Raw genomic sequence first — 20,073 nt, 5'->3', positions numbered from 1 at the left:
TCGTGTATTAATTGTCATGAAACTAGTTGACAGCGCCTGTGCTGCATCACTATCAAGAAACAGATGTTAACTTGGGGCAGGGAACAACAACAAACCCCCGCAAATCTGAGGGTGATATATGAGGAGTATGGGCTTCTGTTTTGGGACTCTGCTAGAGATGTTTTCTGAAATCAGAACCACTGACTGAAAAGGGAGGGTCAGAGAAAGGAGGGTGCTTGGTCTGTCTGATGGACTGCAAGTAAATAACATATTAATGTGCTGAAAGTTTGTTCTGATTTTGTGCCACTGAAGCCTTGGGTGCTGTTAGGATGACAGAATATTGGATTGCACACCAAGGAATATATTAAATGTGATTGAATGATACAGAACTAAGAGGCCCGTAGAGCGAAATCACTGACAAGATGAAACTCAAAGGACAGAAGAAGTGGAAAACGTGTGAAAAGTAGATATAATGAATATCATTTTAATTACCAAGGTCCACAGATGCTGTGAGATTCGCAGAAAGCAGTTTTGTTTTCTTTAATCAAATTTAATAAGGGGAAATAAAAAAAAAACATGGTGCCATCTACTGCAGAGCCTTATTAATCAAAAAGAGGTTGTCCGCAGTCATCATACGTTAATGGATAAAGCATCACTGAAGGTTTAAATTTAAAAGGCATGGTTTCAGATAAAAATGTATTTTAATGATGACAATATTCCGGTCAAAAGACAATTCTCTTACAAAAAATATGTCTTGAAACAGAGGTTTTCAATGCAAATAATAGGCGATCCAGGTATTATGTCAAACCTACAAGATGAACATCAACAATGTAAATAAATTCCATTCAGATTCTTTGCTTATACGTTTAACTGTTGTGGATTCCTGGGCCTATATTGCACACGCCTTCCTTTAAGCACAGTGTCTACTTCCTTGAAATTCATGGATAGATATGAAATAATAGTATTGCCAGTGACTTGAAAAGGAAACCAAGATGGCACAATAGTTTAGAATCCAACAGAATCTGGAAGTTAGGCTCTCCAAACCAAAAGGTTCTTTTTTCCATGAGGTGGACAGATCAGAACACAACTACCTTAATCTTATGTAGAGTTTTAGAAGGGTTCCTGCTATGACTAGATTACTCAACTCTAAGTCTGCAATGACTTGAGATCATCATGAACTCGTGGTAGGCTGTAAGAACATTCTACAATGGACAGTTTGATATCTAACTTTACACTTTACCCTGACCTTCAAAGTCAGATGTTGTCCTTATGATGCCTCTTTCCAGAACCGAAGATTCAGTACAGCACAGAATGTTTATGTGATTTTACACACATAAAATTACTAGGGACATTTACCAGTAAATTGTAGAAAATAATCACTACATCGAGAACTCACAAAACAAAGAAAACTGAGCTTGTGCATTTGATTGGATATGTCCTTACTGGAGCAGTAAGAGGATACAAGTCATACGGGCCACCAAAGTACTGATTTAGAAAGCGTGAACAATTCCTTAAACTACCTCCAAGAGCCTCGTCATTACAACAACATTGCGATATGGGGTCTCTCAACGGCATTCCTTTGGCTTCACTCAAAATGAAAACGATGCACTTTGATCCCCAAGCATTTAATTCCACAAGGTTAGATGCTCTTCAGATTTCAATTGTACTCACCCTTCTTTTCTGCTTATATGGAATAAATCCTGAAGGCTTCCAAATTCTGTCGGGTCATTGAGAGGATGAGGAAGCAAAATCTGATGAAGAAGGATTAACACAAATGAATAATCCATAAAATTAGCAATGTCTATCAATTTAAATCAACTGACATTTTTTTTAGTTTTGGATAAAGTTTTTAAGCATTGAAACGTTTTGCCCTATTTGGATTTAAATAGATCAGTGTCTACACAAATATGAATCGTTAAACACAACTTTGGAATCAGTGCTTTATTTGTGCCAGTGGTAGTGTTGGGCAACTGCAGTAATTGTTTGGGGAAAGGAAATATCTATCATTATGACCCAGAGCAGAGGGAGAAAGACAGAAAAGGCATAGAGAATGAGGAAGAGAAAGATAGGTAAGCAGAGACAAAGGCAGAACACAGGGATGAAAAATAACCTGAATGAGTAAGATAAAGAGGCAGGAAATGTAAAGTGGCAGAAAAAGGGGAATGAGGTGGAGTCAAGACCAGCAATCTTGGTAGTCATCAACCCTGGTATTTGGCAGTGCTGGTGGGGGGCAGTATAGTTCACCCTGCCTTACGGCTGAAAGGCCTGCTGTAGGGGTGACTTACCTATACTGCATGCAGTGTCTGTAGGCATGGCACACAGAAGGTGTGCTATGCAGTGTATTAATTTTTCTCTGCACCATGGCATTCAGCCTGCGATGACAGTTTGCATGATGGTGCGAAGGTGTCCCTTAGGGTGGCACAATTCATGCTATCACCCTTAGAGACCCTCCTTAGCCTCCTTGGCCTAGGTACCAGGGGGTGCCAATTACAAGGGGTACTGAGGGTTTGTGCCACTTGAGAGAACAATTGTACAGTTTTAGGGAAAGAGATCTGGCACCTGGGACCTGGATAGCAGGAGCCCAGTGCACTTCTGTAAAAATTGCATCAGATACCAGGCAAAACATGGGGGTGACCATGTCAAAAAGGGGCACTTTCATACAGACGATTAGCCCATAGGTCTTGGAAGAATTTATAACTAACGTTTTTCAGCACAAGCAAACTACTGCTACCATATTTATTCAGCACATACAAAAAGACAAAATTATCAAATTTAGAGGCCTGCATTGAGACTCTGCATACATAGGGTGCAAAGGAAACTCAATAGTACAACCGAAAGTTAGAGAGTGCCAAGCAGACCTCAGATTTTGGGAACTGTAAATTATTTAGACTAACACAGGGTGTCTTGTTGCTCCATATAAATAAAGTCAGAATACTATCAAATTTAGTTTAAAAAACCTGCATCAAGTTTACAGGGAGCAAATAAAAATCGAAATAGAAAGAGGGGCAAAATAGATATTTTAATAAGAGAAATTCAGCTTATGACGGAGGGCAGGAGATATTTTCAGACTGCAACGAAAGAATGAATTTTGATACGAGAGGACTGAAATTTAAGCTTTAGGGTCTATAAATAGATCCGAATAATAAACTCCTAAATACTGATTTGGATTCCTGTTACAGTTAGCCCTATTTTAAATTGTAATATATCAGGAGTGGTATTGATTAAAAGTGACTCAGTTTTAGATTTGTTGATTCTGCAGTCCCCCCAATTTAGTATACTTCTATATAGCTTGTAACTCTGTTTCGATGTAACGACTGCCAGGAAGCAAAAAGAAAGAGACATCCTCCGCATATAATTTTATTTTAACTCCACCCACCAAAGGAGGTAGAATTCCCTCATGGGTACGAAAGAATTGGGATAAACATTCAATAATGAAAGCAAACAAAATTGGGGATGGGGACAGCCTTGGCGAGGGCCTCTATTATGAAATATGGTGCCAATTTTTTTTCCAGATATATCTTTATTGCCATTTGATTACAATGATACAAATATTTATACTAGAGCATAAGTTAGCACATATGGCACCTATTTGGTTATATCAGATTACATTTTCATTGCTTCATCAATTCAGCTGATAGTAAGAAACAGACAGTGGCATATCATTGTGTCTGACCAAACAAGGAGCATATCATATCATAGAAGCAACAGCTTCTCAAGATTACTCAGGTCCTGATCAATCACATGTGGTGCATACACCCATGATTTCCTGAATTGAGCAGTGCATTTGACTGGATTTATCATGGCAAGCAGTAGCCATTGCTGGTTAAGATGGGGACTCTCACTGAGATTGTGTTAACATGAAGGGTATGTTACTGGCCAAGGGGAGAAGTTACATCAAGGTTTAAAATAACCAGAGGAATTTGGCAAGGCTGTGTCCTTGTGATACAAAAAGGCTGAGCTGTTCCTCAGAACAAAAAGGAATGTACTGGTCGTGCAGGTATGTGAGGATGTTGTAGAATCTCAATGGGAACTACAGTTGGGCATCCATAGTGGTGGATGTAATGCTCTCACACACCCTTGCCGGTGTCATGCTTCATCATCTGGGCTTGCTCCTCGTTGGGTCGGCGGTGCAATACCCAACGGGCGACACCTCAAAGAGGGGCACTTTGGCGGAGATCTTTTATTCAACTGCCTTATGATGAAGTGGGGGTGTGGGGCCAGAATAACGTAGACTTGGTCTGTGAGTTTAAAATAGGGCTAGGAGTACCAGGATCAGGTTTATTCTGGGGGTCCCCTGCTCTAATTAAAAAAGAAAAACTAACCGGTACTTGTTGGAATATTATGGTTCGTGTATCGAGTCTAGGTTTAGTATGTGCTCTGGTTGGTCGACATGTTTCTCGCCTGTGTCTAGTGACTGGCGATTCTTCAGCACCCAGAATATCAAGAAAAATGTTTTCTTTTGAATTACTGTCTACGTTGGTGAGATCTGTTCTAGGATCTAATGTTCCGTGACTATTTAAACAAATAAAGTGAGTGTAGTACAATGTCTATACCTGTGTTGCGCGTCATCTACCTAATGGTTAGAGAATCTAGGCAACGACAGTACCTGGCGATCTTTACATCGGATATAGACTTCCAGTCTCTTGGAGTTAGTCGTCCATGTAACAAGCCTTCAGCACCTACCCCACACCGCCAGGCGTGGGGTATACATTTGTATAAAAAGATATACAATAAGACCACACAATATAAATACAACATATGCATATTTGTAACATTCCTCCTGGCCGGTTGGTAGGCCAGCCAGCCCTTGTAAGTTCTGGCGATATTAATGAGCACCTCTAAACATTCCACTGCAGTGCTATGCAGTTCGTAATGCTAGAATCAGGCACTTTGCAATGTAAAAATAATGCAGTTCGTAATGGTAGAATCAAGCACTTTACAATGTAACAATAATGCAATGCGTAATGCAACAATCAGGTACTTCGGTATGAAGAAAAAATGCAATGCGTAAGACACTCCCGCACCGATCATGGTGCTTTAGGGGGTCTCTCCGCTACTCGTGCTGGCTCGCAGTCAGCCTCTGTCAACAGTTGCCCCCACACAGGTATGGTGTAAACAAAAAGTGCAGCTCCGCACTCTGGCCCTGGTACTGCCACTCCTTTGGCAAGTACGGGCCGCGATACGAGCCAAAGCAGAGGCTTGCACTGCAAGAATGAGAGAGGCCGAGAGCGTCTCCCTCCAAGCCCGCACCCCGCCCCAGGCGTCGACACACGTAACCTGGGGTGCGACCTCACTCTCCTCTCCTCTCCTCTACCAGCGACTTGGGCCTCCGATGCAATCTTAGTGAATTTCGGGCAGTGGGTCTCGGGCCCTCCCTCGACAAGATTGGTTCGAGGTCCCACTCTGGAAACGGCTGGCTCGGGCCAGCGGCTCAGCTCCTCTGGCGCTGCCGGTCCGGGCCACTAATGCTACGAAGATCTCAGGCTGCAACAGGGCACACACACACACCATCGCGGAGACTCACTTGAGCTTCGGGTGCACGATCACCGGGCACTCCTCACGAAGGTCTCAGGCTGCACAAGGCACACGCACACAGCATCGCTGAGATTCACTTGAACTCCGGGTGCACGATAACAAGGCAATCCTCACAAAGTTCTCAGGCTGCACAAAGCACACACACACAGCATCGCTGAGACTCACTTGAACTCCGGGTGCACGATAACAAGGCAATCCTCACGAAGGTCTCAGGCTGCACAAAGCACACACACACAGCGTCGCTGAGACTCACTTGGACTCCGGGTGTGCACGATAACAAGCAATCCTAAAGAAGGTCTCAGGCTGCACAAAACACACACAGCATCGCTGAGACTCACTTGGACTCCGGGTGTGCATGATAACAAGTCGATCCTCACGAAGGTCTCAGGCTGTACAAAGCACACGATCACAGGACAATCCTCACGAAGGGCTCAGGCTGCAAAAAGCACAAGCAAACAGCATCGCTGAGACTTGCTTGGACTCCAGGTGCCCATGATCACAGGGCACTTCTTACCAGGGTCTTAGGCTGCAAAAAGCACACACACACAGCATCGCTGAGACTCTCCGGAAACTTTTATGTTCCTGAGTTTCCGCAACAGGGAGCCAACTCACCTCGGGCCCTTGGGGAAAAGTTACTTCTGGACACAGCAAAGTAATTTCAAGCAGGTGAACTCAGCTCACAGCAAAGTCTCTTTAGCCTCTCCTTGGTTAAAGCAGAAAACTGCAGGCCAGCCCCAGATCACACAGCAAGGGTCAGACCTTTCCTTCAGTATCTTCAGCTGTTTCTTCCTTGGCAAAGATTCCTCTTGACCACGAAGTAGCTTCAGTCTTGTTCAATCTTGATCAATCTATTTCTCCAAAGTTCAGGGGCTTCAGCTCTCATAGTTATACCCCTAAATGTCTTTGAAGTCTTTGTGTTTAGGGTGGCATTGTTCAAACAGTTCTGGGTGCCTCCCGGCCAGTGACACCTTCTTCCTTTGATTAGTGGGGGTCTGGATTCTCAATCACTCAGCAGAAGATAAGACCATCATTTTATGGCAGCAACCCAGGCCTCTTCACCTCTAGGGGCTACTCCTCCCCCTACACTCCAGTTGCAGTTCAGCCTGTTGCTGTCTCACCTCCTCCCCTGGGTCAAGACATTCCCCAGATACTATCACTTTCAAATCCAGACAGTCAATCCACAGCCAGGCAGAGACACACAGAAATGTTAGAGCACAAAAAAAATCCACTTCTAAAAGAGTGGTTTCTAAACAAGCAATGCAAAAACCACCTTCACAAAAAGATGTGTTATTGAATTGTGAGTTCAGGCATACTAAACGTCACCTCTCCATCTTAAGCCTTTGGGAAGATAGGCTGGAAACATATTACACAGCCTCCCCATTCTGTCCTATGGGCAAGATCGCCTTTCAACAGTGAAAAACTAAATGGAGATTATTTCACTGTCAGGACATGGTACACACCTTAGTACATGTCCAACCTTTCACATGCACTGCACCCTGCCCAGGGAGTTCCTTGGACCTACCATAGGGGTGTCTGATGTGCATAGAAAGGGAAGGGTAAGGCCTGGCTGGAAGGGGGTACACTTGTCAGGACACCATGGCAGTTTAACAAATAGTGCACAGGCACTGCAATGACAGGCCTGAGTTCTCTCTTTAAGGCTACTTGTGTGGGTGGCACAATTTGTGCTGCATGCCCACTAGTAGCATTTGCATCACTTGCCCTGGCACTTTATTAGTAAGGCAAACACACCAATCATAGACAACCAATTACCATTACACTTTATACAGGGAGCTTGAGACTGATTAACAGTGCCAAAGTGCCCAAAGCTTCTAAGTTGGCAACACCATGTCAGAAAAAAGTTCTAGAGGGAAAGCAAACAGTTTAGGGAACTTTAGCCAAAAAGGGCCAAGTCCAACACAGACACTCACACACACACATATATATATATATTTCCTACGGGCCGTCGCCAGGATGTAGTTATAGTTAGAATCTAGTTTCCATAGGAAAAGCATTTATTGATTTGCTAATAACTTTGGCGTCGTTTCACGAATCTTTGCGAAATTCTCCCAAAAAAAAGTCTATCCAGGTCAGTTCCTATCCTGAAAGTTTGGGGGTGATTCGTCAAGCGGGGGCTGAGAAAAAAGGGGGTCCCAAATCGTGTTTTCCCCATGTTATTTTCCATATGAAATTTTTAGACAGGCTACATCCCTAACTGCTGAACGGAATTACCCCAAATTTGGCAAAAAGGTACTGCTTGGTTCAGAAAGCGACCATTTTTTTAAATGGTGTAAATCCGTTCAGTAGTTGCTGAGAAATTAAAAAAATAAATGTTTCGATATCCATGGCTGGTTCGCAAACCCTCCCGACCTCAAGCTTTATTCTAATTGGCTGTCAACACTCCAAACCAGGAAGTGTTGGCAGCCATCTTGTGACTCGGTAGAACAGAGTCACAAGAAAACAGTAAAACAAAGGTGAAAAAAAAGAAAAGGGGACCTGAAGGACCCCAGGGCCAGGAAAAGCATTCTTTTTTTTAAATGTTGGCGAAATTTGTGCTGGGGTCGCTAAGCCCACCAGATTTTTCTTTAAAAATGAAGCTCCCGCGCTTCATTTAATTTGTGAATACGCGTTAATTTTGGAATCCCTTGCTTTGTGCTGCTGAGCTCCTTAAAACAGCACAAAAACACACGTCAAAGAGGGATATGGAAACCAGTTGGCGACTAACAAAGCCAGGAGATGGAATGGCATTTTCGCTGCAGGCGGGGGAATGCCCAGGATGCTGGACCCTCAAAAGAATGTATCATGAGGGATGTGGGTCCCTCCGAATGTACCATGAGGGATGGTATCCCCTCAGAAGTATGTACCACGCGCCTGCTTCATCTCCCGAGAGCCGTCTTAGCGGTTCACAAGGGGGAGTGCAGACACGCTCGTCTGAAAATGAAGACGCAATACATGTTTCTCAGGCTGTCCGCTACCGTGGCCATCTAGGTTTTTACCTGTCCGGCTGCAGGGACACCTGGCAGGGGTTAAAACGAACCCGCCCTGTCCTCTCTAGAACGACAGTGCTGCCTCGCCGCATGTAGCGCTGCTGGTCATCCCTTTGAAAAGAGCTGCCGGCTAGCGCCCACTGTCCCATCATTTCAGGGCGCTTTGCTTCTTCCTGGGCTTCACACACTTTTTCCTGTTGGTGCACTTTGTGTCTTCTCTGACCAGTGGTCGAAGTGGGGAAAAAAAAGTAGGGGAACTGTGGGTGGAGAATCAGGGGGGCGGGAATAACCGAAGATTGAATCAGTGGGCGGAGTCAGGGGTGTGGCTAGAAATAGCAAAACATACCAATTTTTTGTACGTTTAGCATTTCACTGACCAGTTACAGCTTATAACGTTATTTAATTAAAACAACGGATAAACATGTTTGAGGTTTCATTCAGGAAAAAGCAAACACTCATAGGGAATAAAGGTTTATGTAAAGCGTGTGAAATATAAGCAGGAACAACATGTTGCCTTAATGCTTTTACTCATTGTTCAGAAATCCATGATTATGTTTTGTCTCAAACATTGAGGTCATGAATACAGGGCTCCTCCTGTACACATGTGTTAAGCAGGGCTCAGAAGAGAAAGGGACTCTTCAGGAGAATCTCACGGAAACCCACAAAGGCTCCTTCATATTCATGTCAGCCAGCTAGCTGCTCAATCATAATATAGCAAAAAGAACAACTGGTGAACAGAATGCAGAACAATGTCATACAGTCACCCCGGTACAGAGATCTGGGCCTAAATCCATTGTTTCTTTGCTCACCATCCCATTCCAGTTTGGACCCAGCCATATGCAAATCATTCTTGATCCTGTACCCAATGGGAACAGTCCAGCCTGAACTGCCAGGCCAGGTCCTCCCTGGACTGGAAACAAGCATCCTAGGACCGGTTTCGGGCTTTCAGCCCTCATCAGCCAGGATAGCTTGATTCCAGTGGCATGGATAGCACGGGACTCATGTCTGAGCATACCTGTCCCACTCGGGTGACAAATGCAAAAAAGAACAATTGATGGACAGAATGCAGAACAATATCATACATTCATCCCAGTTCAGAGATCTGGGCTTAAATCCATCGTTTTTTGCTCACCATGCCATTCCAGTTTGGACCCAGCCATATGCAAATCAGTCTAGATTCTGCGCCCAATAGGAACAGTCCAGCCCGAATTGCCATACCATATGTATTCAAGTGTCCTTTCATTCGGGAAGTGAACACAAAGCAGTACCCACTGAACTATGCACATAACATATTGCTCTTTGATATGCATGGTACATGTTCTTTGCAGCAGGCATATTACCCCTCTGCGCTACCTTAGATGAGTAAAACAGCCACTAGACAAAACATGCTCCCATCTCTCTCCGGTACAAAAGGGGGTGGTGATGGACGGAGCATCAGAACCAATCAAACACTCACACCCAGTCAAAAGATCTGGGTTTGATCCATCACCGTTCTTTAGCCCACTCTGCCACCCCAGTTCTAACATGGCTATATGCAAGACAGTCTGACCCTGTGTCTCATGGGAACAGTCCAGCCCGAACTGCCAAGCTATGCCTTCCCTGGACCGGAAACAAGCTTCCGAGGACCAGTTTCTGGCATTACAGCCGTCTTCAGCCCGAATGCTTGAATCCAGTGGCAAAGTGAGCAAGGGACTCACGTCTGAGCATACCCTGTCACACTTATGGCGGCCAAAACGGTACAAAAGGGGGTGGTGATGGACGGAGCATCAGAACCAATCAAACACTCACACCAAGTTAAAAGATCTGGGTTTGATCCATCGCCGTTCTTTAGCCCACTCTGCCACCCCAGTTCAGACATGGCTATATGCAAATCAGTCTGACCCTGTGCCTCATGGGAACAGTCCAGCCCGAACTGCCAAGCCATACCTTCCCTGGACCGGAAACAAGCTTCCGAGGACCGGTTTCTGGCATTACAGCCGTCTTCAGCCCGGCTTGCTTGAATCCAGTGGCAAAGTGAGCAAGGGACTCACGTCTGAGCATACCCTGCCACACTTATGGCAGCCAAAGCGGTACAAAAGGGGGTGGTGATGGACGGAGCATCAGAACCAATCAAACACTCACACCCAGTCAAAAGATCTGGGTTTGATCCATCACCGTTCTTTAGCCCACTCTGCCACCCCAGTTCAGACATGGCTATATGCAAATCAGTCTGACCCTGTGCCTCATGGGAACAGTCCAGCCCGAACTGCCAAGCCATGCCTTCCCTGGACCGGAAACAAGCTTCCGAGGACCGGTTTCTGGCATTACAGCCGTCTTCAGCCCGGCTTGCTTGAATCCAGTGGCAAAGTGAGCAAGGGACTCACGTCTGAGCATACCCTGCCACACTTATGGCGGCCAAAGCGGTACAAAAGGGGGTGGTGATGGACGGAGCATCAGAACCAATCAAACACTCACACCAAGTTAAAAGATCTCGGTTTGATCCATCGCCGTTCTTTAGCCCACTCTGCCACCCCAGTTCAGACATGGCTATATGCAAATCAGTCTGACCCTGTGCCTCATGGGAACAGTCCAGCCCGAACTGCCAAGCCATGCCTTCCCTGGACCGGAAACAAGCTTCCGAGGACCGGTTTCTGGCATTACAGCCGTCTTCAGCCCGGCTTGCTTGAATCCAGTGGCAAAGTGAGCAAGGGACTCACGTCTGAGCTTACCCTGCCACACTTATGGCGGCCAAAACGGTACAAAAGGGGGTGGTGATGGACGGAGCATCAGAACCAATCAAACACTCACACCAAGTTAAAAGATCTGGGTTTGATCCATCGCCGTTCTTTAGCCCACTCTGCCACCCCAGTTCAGACATGGCTATATGCAAATCAGTCTGACCCTGTGCCTCATGGGAACAGTCCAGCCCGAACTGCCAAGCCATACCTTCCCTGGACCGGAAACAAGCTTCCGAGGACCGGTTTCTGGCATTACAGCCGTCTTCAGCCCGGCTTGCTTGAATCCAGTGGCAAAGTGAGCAAGGGACTCACGTCTGAGCATACCCTGCCACACTTATGGCAGCCAAAGCGGTACAAAAGGGGGTGGTGATGGACGGAGCATCAGAACCAATCAAACACTCACACCCAGTCAAAAGATCTGGGTTTGATCCATCACCGTTCTTTAGCCCACTCTGCCACCCCAGTTCAGACATGGCTATATGCAAATCAGTCTGACCCTGTGCCTCATGGGAACAGTCCAGCCCGAACTGCCAAGCCATGCCTTCCCTGGACCGGAAACAAGCTTCCGAGGACCGGTTTCTGGCATTACAGCCGTCTTCAGCCCGGCTTGCTTGAATCCAGTGGCAAAGTGAGCAAGGGACTCACGTCTGAGCATACCCTGCCACACTTATGGCGGCCAAAGCGGTACAAAAGGGGGTGGTGATGGACGGAGCATCAGAACCAATCAAACACTCACACCAAGTTAAAAGATCTCGGTTTGATCCATCGCCGTTCTTTAGCCCACTCTGCCACCCCAGTTCAGACATGGCTATATGCAAATCAGTCTGACCCTGTGCCTCATGGGAACAGTCCAGCCCGAACTGCCAAGCCATGCCTTCCCTGGACCGGAAACAAGCTTCCGAGGACCGGTTTCTGGCATTACAGCCGTCTTCAGCCCGGCTTGCTTGAATCCAGTGGCAAAGTGAGCAAGGGACTCACGTCTGAGCTTACCCTGCCACACTTATGGCAGCCAAAGCGGTACAAAAGGGGGTGGTGATGGACGGAGCATCAGAACCAATCAAACACTCACACCCAGTCAAAAGATCTGGGTTTGATCCATCACCGTTCTTTAGCCCACTCTGCCACCCCAGTTCAGACATGGCTATATGCAAATCAGTCTGACCCTGTGCCTCATGGGAACAGTCCAGCCCGAACTGCCAAGCCATGCCTTCCCTGGACCGGAAACAAGCTTCCGAGGACCGGTTTCTGGCATTACAGCCGTCTTAAGCCCGGCTTGCTTGAATCCAGTGGCAAAGTGAGCAAGGGACTAACGTCTGAGCATACCCTGCCACACTTATGGCGGCCAAAGCGGTACAAAAGGGGGTGGTGATGGACGGAGCATCAGAACCAATCAAGCACTTGCAGTGTTTTAAAACTCCTGCACTTCTACAAAACCGGTCCCCCCAAACTAAACTGGCCCCCTACCCTTCAAGTCGCCCTGGAAAACGCCTGTTCCTGCCCTTTCACTACTCCAGTCCAGTCAGTACTCCTGCTCATGCTCGATCAACACTCCTGCTTCATGAAAGAGAACAGGGAGCTCCTCGAGTGGAGGATGTGCACCTTCACTTATTTTGCTTGGTGTGCATCAGAGGTTTACTGCAAAATGGGGGGCATTCTAATTTTCTGACTACTCCCTTGGTTGGATGGAGCAGTGAAGGACGCTCTTTTAGGGAGTGCAAAGCACACTCTCGTCACGTGCTGCTTGCCATTATAAGTGTAGTTCAAAGTTCGGGGCATTTTGATGTTCTGCCTTCTCCCCTGAGCAGAGCCTCACACCTTAAAGGCCACAGGATCGCAGAGGAGGGCTTAAGATCACGTTGTCCTCCAGTTAAAGGGGTCTGGCAGTTTAAAGAAAAACCTCGTTCTCTTTATCAAGACCTGTATTTCGAACAATACCCAACAATAGGCATCCCACGATGTTCCCTTGTTCAATTACGTCTGCTGGGTGTTGAGACTAATGTAATATTCGCCGGATTTCCCTTTTAATACTTCACGTACCGAGCAGCAAACCACATACTTATAAAAACACAGCTTAGAGCACTCAGCAAAACAAATATTCCATAAAATGCTTTAGAAGAAGCAAGCACCCTCGGGCACGCCTTTGACAGCCACAAGTTTATTTTTATTTATTTTAGCGATTTGTAGAGCGCTTGGTGACCGGGAGGCATCCCCGCGCTATAACATTTGTGGAGACCAGAGGAGAAAAGGAGGGGACTTTATTTTGGGAATAGCAGCGTTTTCAGTTTTTTCCTGAAAATCAGATGACTGGGTTCCAGCCGCAGGGGGCGGGGAAGTGAATTCCACCCGGAAGATGCTTTAACAGAAAAGCGTCGGCCGCCGGTACGAGTGTTTTTACAAGTATACTGTCTATAAAAAATAGCTTGATCGAATGTAATGCTTTTCCTCGCCTCCTCCGCGTCGTCGTCAGGGTTGTGTTTTCCAAACAGCAGATTACATTGCCCACAGCGCACCTCTCACGCTAGCCCCGCCCCAGCGGGATTATTTTAAAGTATTGACTAAACATTTGCGGACCCATCTCGTATATTTGTGGCACAAAGAGCCATGGCCTGCACCTAGATACCAGAGACACCTCATGCAGATCTCACTGGCATATGCTAACGGCAGGCAGAGGGCGGGCGCATTGTCATTGGAAAGGGGATAATCACCCTCAATCTGAATAACAATGGGCCTGCCCACAGCCTGTGGGAGCTCAGGGAGGGGCTGCTGCAGCCTCTGGAGTTCAACAGAGAAGTGCGAGCAGCCCCTGGAAGATGAAAAAAAGTTATCGTCTTAAGTAGGACTATTCTTGCCGTCCCGGGATGCATTTTTGAAAGTAAGAAGTAGGGGAACGGACTGAAATAATTTTTAGAAGTAGGGGCACGCCGTGCCCTTCTGTCCCCGCCCACTTCTACCGCTGTCTCTGACCTGTTACGCACATCCCTCTTTTGTGCTGCTGTTCCAAACAGCGCTGCGAAGCGGACACCACTGAGGTAAAGCGCTAAATGAAATAGACTCTTCCTCTCAGAGCTAGGCTCGGCCTCCAGCTCAGCGCCTCTTCAGTAAACGTCGCACAAAATACAGTTTTGCAGCTGAACTGCGTTGTTGTGACTGACAGTGGCTGCAGCTCCGCGAAATCCAAGTGCACTGTCCACGAGAACACTAAATGAGGCACACCGACGTTAAGAGAGAAAAAAAACACACAATGTCAGGAATAAAACACCTGAGAGGATTTACTGCGTGCAAGTAAGATATACCTTGTGAAAAGCAATGGGCTTATCCCGGAACACTCATTTTTTGGACGGACGTTTCTCTTTATTTGATTGGGGGTTAGAGGGTCGATAGGGTTTCTGTCAACAAACGCAGAACGACTATTTGAAGGAGAGGTGCATAATTGCCGTTTATGGAAAATATGACGGAGTACAATTAAGACGACATTCTCGACCTACCTCCAAATGACTGAAAGGAGTGAGTCCCACCTTTCGCCTAAAAATATATTTCTGTTTTGTCGACTAATTTGTTTTCTGTTTTATTGCGAAATTAAAGCAAAGGCTAGAAGAGCTGGAATATTCATTTGAGTTGGTCACTAGTCCATTTTGATTGAAGAAAAGCTGCCGGCTGTTTAATGTCACCGATGTCCCACACCAGCACACCTGTTTACGGCAATTGTCTAGCAATTCTACACTTATGGGGGCAATCCTCTCCATGCTCATTCCCCCACAATTCCAAAATCGCACACATTGCAGACATTTTTTTAATTAAAGGTTTAATAAACTTCATTCCACAATGAGTGGACAAACTAGACACCAATTGCCGCATATGGGATAAATACATTATTTTCAGCATCACCACAAACTTAGATGCACACGTCATTATCTGCCCCCAATGCCCTTTATTGGACAAATATCACGTAAAATCACGCCACTAACAGCACGCAAACGTATCTAATATTCGCATATTGATTTAGAAAACAGCACCATTAATTATTGCTATGGCCAGGCGTATCTGATATTATAAACCCATTTAAAGTTTTTTTTGTGGACACATACAGATAAATGGGCGCAGTGAGCAAAGCGGCAGTTTAAAATGGCTAGCGGCAGTTAATGAAATCCCCGATTTATATTGCAGCCAAAAGATGAACCACATTGCTGTGTTATTGAACACTCCGCATTGGTCCATTTATTAAAGTGTGCTTCAATAAAGCACTACAATAAAGTATCCCACCAGTTCCCAGCACTAGCCAGACCACCCAGGATATAGCGGCATGGATTAGCAAATTTAGCGGCACAAAAATGGAAATTTAGCGGCACAAGTATGGAAATTTTGCGGCATTTTTGCGGCACTTTATTTTACAAATTTATTTTCAGCCTGAAATCAATGGAAAGTATTTTAGCAGAGTATTCCACTTTGAAATAGGCCTGTTTAAAGTGTCTGCAGCTCTACGGAAGCACAGCTCCAGTCCTAACCTTGTGGGAGGGAGCTGTATTTCTCCCTGGGATGTTCTAGTGCCCATGTATGCATGTGCTTTGTTTACATGTGTGACTGCGTTTCTCTCTCTCTGAATGTGTTCGCATGAGTGCCTGTGTGCATTTTTCTCTCTCTGTATCTGAATGTTTGTGTGTTTTTTCGTGTACATGCGTGACTGCGTTCATTTTTCCCTCTCTGTATCTGAATGTTTGTTATTTACACGTGTGACTGTTTATTTTTGTCTGTGTTTGAATGTTTGTGTATGTGTGTTTACACGTGTGACGGTGTGCATTCCTCAACCCTGTATCTGATTGTTTCTGTTTTGCATGTGTGCCTGTGTGTTTCTCTTTCTGTATGTGAATGTTTGTGTGTTTGTTAGTTTACACATGTGACTGTGTGCCTTCCTCTACCTCTCTATCTTAATGTTTCGGTGTGTCTGTTTACATGTGACTGTGTATTTCTCCCTCTCGATATCTGAATGTTTCTATTTACATGTGTGACTGTGTTTGTTTTTCTCTTTCTGTATTTGTTAGTTTACACATGTGACTGTGTGCCTTCCTCTCCCCCTGTATCTTAATGTTTATGTGGGTGTCTGTTTACATATGTGACTGTGTGTGTTTCTCCCGTATCTGAATGTTTCTGTTTACATGTGTGACTGTTTCTTTTTCTCTTTCTGTATGTGAATATGTGTGCGTTTGTTAGTTTACACATGTGACTGTGTGCCTTCCTCTCCCTCTATATCTTAATGTTTCTGTGTGTGTGTCTGTTTAAATGTGTGACTTTGTGTATTTCTCCCTCTCCATATCTGAATGTATGTTTCTTTGTGTTCTCGAGTTTGTATGTCTGTGTGTGTGTCTTACTGAAACCTTGAAGGTAAACTAAATAAATAGTAGGCGCCAGCAGAGCGCGCGGGCAAGGGTTCACGTGAAAGCACGAAGTGCCAAAAAGATCCTATACTGATTTCTGAGACAACACAAGGCTCGGGGGAGGTGGGAGAGGGGGGGGGCGTAACAAGCCTCTACCGCCGCCGGTGCGTCACTTTTTCGAGATTTTGTAATCCGTTTTTTGCAGCAAAATTAATGAAATGTGGAAAATCTGAATACAAACGGGGATGTAAAACTGATGTTAGATTTCATTCGTTCTTTATCCGAGGTAGATGAGGCGAGCGGGGTTACACAGAGGATCAGTAATATTAGAAACAGGCCAGGTGGATATAATGCCGGGCCTCATGACGCATCTTGCAGGGTGTTACAACGCATCCAGCGCAATGCATTGTGGGACTTGTTGTCCTATAGGGAATACTGGCCAGTAACACCGCGCAGTAGGCCTCTCAAATGAATTCTAAGCAGTCTTACACTTGCGCTCTGAGACAGAAACGTGTAGCTCCCAAAGTACAAGTATCAAGAGCCGGTTTTGCTGGACTTACAGCCACTTAAGATGCCTATATTTTCCGAAGTTCTTCCTTCATTTTTCACACTCCCTGCCCCAGGAAATGGCGCACTCGCTCGTACAACCTGTTAGCCCCGAGGCCCGGCGGGTGCCCGCATCCTGGCAGGCAGGGATGCCTGCACACAGGGTCACAGGCAGGCACCTCTGCCCGGCGGCTTTTCCTCATTGCAGCCACGCCGACCCCTTCTATTCAGACCTGGTACCTATCCTCGGAAGTTTTACACAGTCCACCTTCCTCTTAGCAGTTTTTGTTCCTCCGTGAATGTCTGCCTGCAGGAGCTCTTGCTCCCTGCGCTGCCTCTTAGCCGTTCATACCACTCTCACCTCACTGCAAACCCTGCACCTTACCAGCCCATCACTATTCCATTTAAACATCCTCTGACCCTTCCAAATTTCGCGGGCAGTTTTGTAAAAATCGCGGCATTTTTACAAAACTGCCGATTTCGCGTTTTTTTTTGCAAATCGCGAAATACTGGAGGGTCTGACTAGCTGTACTTGTGTAACTCTTATGTGTGTGGAGGCCGTGGCTTCGGCGCGAGGCGGAATGGCTGCCTCTTGAGGGAGCTCCGTCAGCCGGATTCCCAACCCGACAAATACCATCCGTCAGAACCATCTGTGTCATACCAAACCCACATGGGACGGTGTCTTTCAACGGAGGCAAGCAGCGGTGAGGTTTTCAATTCCGCGACCGCCATGTAACTGCCTAAAAACATCGATATTGTACCGACGAGGCCAGAGGGAAGATGGCGCCGGCCTGAGTCGCGACTGCGGATGGGTGCAACTGAAGGCCGGAGAGTGCGGGGCCCAGATCTGTGTGGCGCTGACGGCGGGGTGGTGAACCGGCAGCAGAAGTGAATGCAGAGTTTTGCAGACGGTGGACATATGTGCTTCGGGCCCGCACCCGGGGTGTTGGCGGAGGTGACCGGGATCGGCTGTGGCCTGTGGAGCTGGCCCGCCGCGGTGTGGAGCACGGATCGAGGCTGCAGAGCCGGAAAGTTCAGCCACGTGCAGAATCTGGGGGCGGCTTGTGAAGGGCTAGACTGGGCAGCTCTGAGATCGTGGCAGACGGTCGGCCGCCATTAACGAAACTAAACACTGTGGCGTGTGAGCACCTGAGCGCTGCCGCTGCACTCAATGTTGCTGTGAAGGTGGCGAGGACGAGAACGTCTTGATTATCTGGAGCCGCTGTGGTGTGGTGAGCGAGGTTGGCCCCGGAGGAGCAGACGGGCCAGCGGAGGAGCGTGGAGCTAGTGGCGGCTGGAATGTGGTGCAGTAAGTGGGGTGCTGGCACGAGCTGGGCCTGGAGTTAGTCGGGCGGTGCGGCCCTGCCTGAATGCCCCAGCATATATGCGTGGAGGAGCCTGGCGGAGTCGGGGCTGCTCGGGGCACGGCGCTTCTTGCGGTGTACACTGAGTGAGTGCGGACCTGCTGCTCGGTGGTACGGGAGGGCTGCCCGGGGGTGTTTAGGGTACCGCTTGGCCTGTGTTATCGGATCGGCGCACGGAGCGCTGCGGAGGGGCTACTGAGGGGAGGGTTGCGGCACCGCCCTAGATGCGCTAAATGTTCTATTGTGCCCTGTAAGTCTCCTGTGGGCTCGTCGCTCGGGCCGAGCAGTGCATACTACAGGGTGGAGTTGGAAGACTACGCATTTGGCTGCCTTGGGGCATCGCAACAGTGAACACTGGTCTGATTGGCTTTACTACAAGGATCCTGGATATTAAAATTGATCTGCCTGGGAGTTGTGGTGCCATTCCATATTTGCTTGGTCACGCACAGGGAGAGCTGAACTGCTGACTATAGTGTGTGGACCTTGATGGTGGTTGGCCCCCTGATTGTAGCCGCTGCAAAAGTGCTGGGAGAGGGCGGCACTGATGGGCCTCATGACGGTGTGGACTGCTGAGATTGAGCGCGTGCAGGACGGCGGGACTAGACATCGCACAGCAACCCACTGCTATCATTACCAATATGGGAAAATCTGACCCTGAACAAACCAAACTGCAATTAAAAAACAAATGCAGCACGCGCACCACAGAAGCGATGGGTGAACAGGCTGGGTCACAAGGTGCTACGGGCCGGTGGAAGACGTGAAGTTGACAACAGAACCATCTTGTTGGAGCTGCGGGCCGGCATGAAGTCGATAGATAGTAAAATAGACGCGCTGGCGACCGGGCTAGATATTGTAAAGAAGAGAGTGGATAAGTACGAGCACAGGTTACATGTACTAGAAAATAGACTATTTGACACGCAGGACTCACAAGCTGAATCACTGACTCAAATTTTACAGATGGAGAAGGTACTGGAAGTCATACGGATAAAGAATGAGGACTTGGAAGGCGGGTGATACCTTCCTAAAATAAGTGTTTTTTGTTACATGGGGTTATGAACATTTGGCATTGATCAGTGAATCAGGCACTGGTCGCATACTTTGTTAATATGCACAGATGGGACACATTGTTCTAATCTGGCGACCGCAATCTGGTGCGAGTATTCGTTGCCGATCCTCTCCCCCTAGCGGGTGTTCCCCAAATGTTGCGTTGGATGGTTAAAGGGGTTGATATGCAGGTGGGGGTATGACTTGTCTCAACCTAATTGGGAGGTTGGAGTGGGTGGAGGGTGGGAAGTGTGGGATATGTGGTGTATTATGTTTCACATCTAATGCATTGAAGTCTGTTGGAATGAGAGCTGCGGTATGTAAGGGAGTAGATGAGTGCGGTGTTGAAGGCGCCCCCCCCCCCCTCTCCCAGAGACCGTTTGTATCGCAACTGGATCAGATAGGTGATGCTTGTAGTTGTGATGGGTGGTAGATTTCAGTTGCTGACCTGGAATGACAGGGGCCTCAACTCCCCCCAAAAAGTAAGACAGGTGCTGGCCTATTTGAATCGCCATTCGGTACATATAGCCCCGCT

General features: G+C 47.0%; 1 protein-coding gene across 1 annotated transcript in view; it reads right to left on the bottom strand.

The window, feature by feature from the left end:
* LOC144823367 (uncharacterized) overlaps nt 1-20,073 on the bottom strand; it is an 888,205-nt gene that overhangs the window by 233,420 nt on the left and 634,712 nt on the right. The window contains exon 11 of the mRNA XM_078681837.1: nt 1,651-1,730. Coding sequence (XP_078537963.1) covers nt 1,651-1,730 — 80 coding nt within the window. The remainder of the gene's footprint in view (nt 1-1,650; nt 1,731-20,073) is intronic.

The sequence above is a fragment of the Lissotriton helveticus genome, chromosome 3_1 (genome assembly GCF_964261635.1).
Source record: "Lissotriton helveticus chromosome 3_1, aLisHel1.1, whole genome shotgun sequence".
Classification (NCBI taxonomy): domain Eukaryota; kingdom Metazoa; phylum Chordata; class Amphibia; order Caudata; family Salamandridae; genus Lissotriton; species Lissotriton helveticus.
This window is presented reverse-complemented; position numbering and strand designations above follow the sequence as displayed.